The following is a 6,046-nucleotide window of genomic DNA, read 5'->3' as shown; positions in this document are numbered from 1 at the left end:
GGCTCGGAGAAGAAGGTGAGTCTTCGTGGCGTTGGGGAATCCTTCGTGGGACCTCCACCTCTCCAAACGTAACGTACCTTCTTGCAAACGAATGGAACACGGGAATACATCTTCGTCTCTGCGTGCCTCGATTATTTCTATACCCGAGCTTACTTTTCTTGTGATAGCCATCGTGCTTGAAGTACATATATCTTGCTATCACTTTTGCTACATATATCTTGTGCCTATCTTGCTTAGTTCTAGTTGTTGTTGTTGCACTTAGTCAATCCTACCATATTTAGTATTTGTGCTTGTAAAATAAACGTTAGTTTAATTTTGCATTCTTACAAGACAAATCCGTAAGACTTTTTAAAATGCCTACCCTCCCCCCTCTAGGCGACATCTTGTCCTTTCACTTCTCCAATTTGTGCTTCATGTATAGATCTTGTGAGGTGCCCTACATGATCAAGATCATCCTTATGTAATCCTACATGTTGTGTTTGCTGGGATCCGATGAATATCGTATACTATGTTGAGGTATATATTCAAGTCATATGTTATTTGTGATCTTGCATGCTCTCCGTCGCTACTAGATAGTCTTGCCAAGTAGATGCTTGTAACTCCAAGAGGGGGTATTTATGCTCGATAGTAGGTTCGTGCCTCTAGTAATCTGGGAGAGTGACAATAACTTCTAGGATTGTAGATGTGATGTTGCTACTAGGGATAAAATAACAATGTTTTATCCACGGGTAATTCTATTGTTTACTTTACACACATTGCTTAATGCGATAATATGTTGCTTGCAACTTAATACGGAAAGGGGTTCGGACGATAACCGAAAGGTGGATTATTAGTCATAGGCGCAGTTGGGTTATAGGCGCAGTTGGGTTACGGTCTATGTATTACGTTGTAATTCCAATCAAATCTCATAGTAATCATCTTGTCATGTATGATCGATACACTGCCAATTGCCCAGCTGTAATTTGTTCACCCAACATGATATTTATCTTTATGGAGAGACACCTCTAGTGAACTGTGGACCTCGGTCCTTTCTTTTACACTGATACAATCATCATGTTCTATTTACTTATTGCAATTCATGTTCTCTTTAATTACTGCAAACATCTCTTTCCACTCGATACGTCAAATCTTTTGTGTTCAGCAAACCGGTAAGATTGACAACCTCACTGTAAGTTGGGGCAAAATACTTTGGTTGTGTTGTGTGCATGTTCCATGTTGTTGCCGACGCCGGTAGTGCGCCCTGCCACTAGTCAGCTAGCAACACCTTCAGAAGTCACGCATTTCTCCTACTGGTCGATTAAACCTTGGTTTCGTACTAAGTGAAAACTTGCTGCTGTGCTCATCACACCTTCCTCTTGGGTTTATCAACCGCTTCCACAACAACGCTCAGCAAGATTGTTTGGCGCCATCACTGGAGCACCATCAGCGCCTCCCGGCACGTCAGAAAATGAGCGCGGGCTCCGCCTGGCAGCCAGACACACCGATTTCCCCATCTCCTACTCACGTCCGAGCCAACTCCCACCCCTCTAGATCGCTACCGTCGCCGACGCTACTGCGCCCCCTGCTTGCAATAGACACCGCCGCTTGTCTAGAAACCGCCGTCCATCGACACGGCTGCCACCCCCTCGATCGGCGGCCGCTGTTTCGCCCGGAATAGAGCTTGCCGCCGCCGCGGCACAACCGTCCCGCCCGCAAGGTGTTCGTCCGATTGCCACGATGGACATAGACGACGAGATGAAGGTGCAGTTGTTCACGGAGGAGCAGAACGCTGAGGTTGTCCAGCGGCAATAGCAGCAGCTGATTCTGACGAGCATGTTGCACGTTCATCAGCCTTTCTTCGTCGTTCCTCGGCGCGGCGGCTCAAAGCCAGGCAAGAGGAGGAAAATCAACCGGCATCGTCAAGCCGGCGCAATGCTGCTTGACGCCGACTACTTCAACGACGATGCGACTCATTCACCGATGGAATTTCGGCGCCGGTTTAGGATGAACAAGGCGTTGTTCTTGAAAATTGTCTACGGTGTCAGGGAGTACGACAACTACTTCATGGCCAAGCAAGATTGCACAGGTTTGTGGGGCTTCACCTCAATTCAGAAATGCACTGCTGCAATGCGCTGACTTGCATACGGAGCTCCTCCAAATACATCCAATGACTACCTACGGATGGCAGAGTCGACATGTACAAAGACTCTCTACAAGTTCTGCTGAGACGACATAGCGGTGTTTTCTAAATACTATTTGAGAGCACCAAGAGCAGATGATACAGCTCGGATCCTGTAAAAAAATGCAGCAAGAGGGTTTTCTGGGATGCTCGGAAGTATTGACTGTATGCATTGGGGCTGGAAGAATTGTCCTTTTGCTTGGCAGGAGATCTACAAGAGGCATACTAGTGAGTGAAGTGTCATTTTTGAGGCGGTGGCAGACCATGACCTTTGGATTTGGCATGCATTTTTTGCATGGCGGGAACAAACAATGATATCAACGTGTTGCAGCGCTCCCCTGTGTTTGCCAGGCTAGCTGAGAGACAAGTTCCTACCGTGAACTTTGAGATAAACGATCACACATATAACAAGGGGTACTATCTAGCTGATGGTATCTACTGTAGGGATGCGTAGCATAGAAAACAAAAAAAATTCTACCACGAGAACGCAATCCAAGCCAAGATGCAATCTAGAAGATGGGAGCAACGAGGGGATGAACGAGACTAACCCTTGAAGATTTCCAAAGCCTACAAGAGGAGGCTCTCGTTGCTGCGGTAGACGATCACTTGCCGCTTTCAAAAGCGCGTAGAAGATCTTGACGGTGCCACAATCGGGCAGCACCTCCGTACTCGGTCACACGTTCGGTGTTGATGACGACGTCCTTCTCCCCGTTCCAGCGGGCAGCGGAAGTAGTAGATCCTCCTCGGAATCCCGGCAGCACGACGGCGTGGTGGCGGTGGTGGTGGAGATCTCCGACAGAGCTTCGCCTAAGCTATGTGGGAGAGAGAGGTAAGAGGGAACCGCTAGGGTTTGGGAGAGGGGGCGCCGGCTAGGGCAGCCTTGAGGGGGTGCGGCCATGGTGGTATTGATGTGGCCGGCCAGCCCCTCCCCTCCCCTCTTTATATAGGTGGAAGCCCCAAGGATTAGGTCAAAAGTCTCCGAATAAGACCCCAACATAAACCTTCCATATGACCAAACCTAGGGGGAGTGGGACTCCCCCCTTTCCTTGGTGGGGTGGCCCCCTTAGGCTGGCCGGCCAAGGTGGGTGGAGTCCCTCTGGGACTCCACCTTCCATCCTGATTTCTTCCGGACTCTTCTAGAACCTTCTAGAACCTTCCAGAGAAAATACCGGATCATTTTCAAACCTAGAAAATGACTTCCTATATATGAATCTTATTCTCCGGACCATTCCGAAACTCCTCGTGATGTCCTGGATCCCATCCGAGACTCCGAACAAAACTTCGAACTCCATTCCATATTCCATATCTACTTAAACGACATCAAACCTTAAGTGTGTCACCCTACGGTTCGCGAACTATGTAGACATGGTTGAGACTTCTCTCCGACCAATAACCAACAGCGGGATCTGGAGATCCATAATGACTCCCACATATTCAACGATGACTTTAGTGATCGACTGAACCATTTACATACGATACCGATTCCCTTTGTCACGCGATATTTTACTTGTCCGAGGTTTGATCATCGGTATCTCTATACCTCGTTCAACCTCGTCTCATGATAAGTACTCTTTACTCGTACCGTGGTATGTGGTCTCTTATGAACCATTCATATGCTTGCAAGCTATTAGACGATATTCCACCGAGAGGGCCCAGAGTATAGCTATCCGTCATCGGGATGGACAAATCCCACTGTTGATCCATATGCCTCAACTCATACTTTCCGAATACCTAATCCCATCTTTATAACCACCCATTTACGCAATGGCGTTTGATGTAATCAAAGTACCCTTCCGGTATAAGTGATTTACATGATCTCATGGTCGAAAAGACTAGGTAACTATGTATCGAAAGCTTATAGCAAATAACTTAATGACGTGATCTTATGCTACGCTTAATTGGGTGTGTCCATTATATCATTCACATAATGACATAACCTTGTTATTAATAACATCCAATGTTCATGATCATGAAACGATGATCATCTATTAATCAACAAGCTAGTTATACAAGAGGCTTACTAGGGACTCCTTGTTGTTCACATAACACACATGTATCAATGTTTCGGTTAATACAATTATAGCATGGTATGTAAACATTATCATAAACACACAGATATATTATAATAACCATTTTATTATTGCCTCTTGGCATATCTCCAACATCTACCTGACGTATGCTACATTTGTGAAGACAATTTCCTCTCCAGCAAACGAGATGGAAGCTTATTTTGCAGCACGCAAGGATGTTGAGCGTGTTTTTCGAGTGCTTCAACAGTGTTTCGTCATTGTCAGGTACCCTGCTCTCACTTGGTCTGAGTCTCAGCTGTGGGAGGTGATGAACTCCTGTGTGATCATGCACAACATGATCATTGAGAGTGAGCACGACGAACATGTGCAGGATGATCAACCATTTGATTATCAAAGGCCACTTGCTGAGGTAGAGCATGTATCCCAAGAATTTGCTGCTTTTCTTCGTATGCACAATGAAATTCGAGATACGGATGTCCATGCATAATTTAAGGCGGATCTAGCTGTGCATTTGTGCGCGAGGAGATGAACCGCCAACAATGCATGATTTTATTTCTATTTGTTTGGTGGTATGAATAATTTAATTTCCATTTATTTGATTGATTGACTGTATGAATAATTTTGTTTGATTGCATGAATAATTTAAGTACTATTTATGTGATTGTATGAATTATTGAATATAGTATAAATAAAATGTGATTGATATGTTGTTTCAAATATTGTAAAAAAAGTTTTTGGGGACCGCCGTTTGGGAGGCGTCAGTGGGAACAGCGTCCCCAATAGAGAATGCATTGTCGTCGCCCCCATACAGCAGTGTCGGCGATCCTATCGGTGACTATTTGGAGCGCGCCGGTGAAGATGCTCTAACTACTAATAAAAATAAACTAGAATACTAATTGGATACGAGACAAAAACCTCAGCTCAGTCTCCACCGTATCATATAGATTCATACTAGAAAATCTAATCCTTTCGAGTTGAATAGGGTTCAGATTACCCGTCAAATGTTTCCCTGAACACATCGTAGAAACGACCGATCATGGGAGGGAAGTAGCCAAAATGCGGTAGTCTTGTTCGTCCGGTGACGGCGCGACGGTAGGGCCTGGCGGCACAACCTTTGGAACCAACAAGCGGCGGTAAATGAGCCCCATGTCTCTCGAGTCCCCCCAGGCCACCACGCGAGAGGAAACCGAAAACATACGCTCGAAATCGTGCATACGCATGTATTCCTCGGTCTCACCACCAAAGTGTCTCAATTTTATCAAAATTTAGTCGTACGTATATCCAAATTTTGATAAAGTTGAGATAATTTTGATGGGACGGCGAGAGTATTAGATGACTTTTTGAGATTTGCCGCAAAAACTTTTGTGGGTTAGAAGAGCCTTTTGCGGTATATATTTGGAACTTCTTTCTTTTTATCCCTTGACCGCAAAACGCCGGCTAGTTTAAGGTTCCGTCCATTTTACGGTATCCGCTAGAGTTGCTTTAAAAGATTCGGCGGCATTTATCGTGGGACATACTCAAATAACACATGAATTACATGTACTGTTTTGGAGTTTCTTTATTATAATCATAACACAGGCCTTTAATCCCTTTATTATTAGAAAAAGGTGAAATGGTTCAACTTTTTCACAAAAATTCTGAAAGAAAATCCGACTTTGCTGCTCCCTGCCCACCAGGCCACGAACCGTGCGGAATTTTCTGGCATGCTTCACACGCAAACCGGGAGGCGGTCCGCCACGTCACCCACACAACTGCCCAGGATCCAATCACGTGTCCCTAGCTCTGTTGGCTCCCTCGCACGCCACTGGCCAACTCCGTGTGGGCCCCACATGCTCGCTCGGAAAATAAAAGGGCCCAC

The 6,046-nt window shown here is 45.7% G+C and overlaps 1 protein-coding gene across 1 annotated transcript; it reads left to right on the top strand.

The window, feature by feature from the left end:
- Window positions 1-1,716: 1,716 nt before the first annotated feature.
- Window positions 1,717-2,115, top strand: LOC139833826 (uncharacterized). Its single transcript, XM_071824178.1, has 2 exons — window positions 1,717-1,773; window positions 1,831-2,115. Exons 1-2 carry the CDS (start codon window positions 1,717-1,719, stop codon window positions 2,113-2,115), a joined length of 342 nt encoding a protein of 113 aa, XP_071680279.1.
- The last annotated feature ends 3,931 nt before the right edge of the window (window positions 2,116-6,046 follow it).

Source organism: Lolium perenne, chromosome 7, assembly GCF_019359855.2.
Source record: "Lolium perenne isolate Kyuss_39 chromosome 7, Kyuss_2.0, whole genome shotgun sequence".
NCBI lineage: Eukaryota > Viridiplantae > Streptophyta > Magnoliopsida > Poales > Poaceae > Lolium > Lolium perenne.
Note: the sequence above shows the minus strand (reverse complement) of the source record. Positions and strands in the feature narration are given on the sequence as shown.

Bases quoted from the DNA above. Each gene is read 5' to 3' on its own strand.
- LOC139833826 (XM_071824178.1), top strand. From the start codon at position 1,717: ATGGACATAGACGACGAGATGAAGGTGCAGTTGTTCACGGAGGAGCAG. The intron at 1,774-1,830 runs GTTGTCCAGCGG...CACGTTCATCAG, and splicing joins CGGAGGAGCAGAACGCTGAG to CCTTTCTTCGTCGTTCCTCG.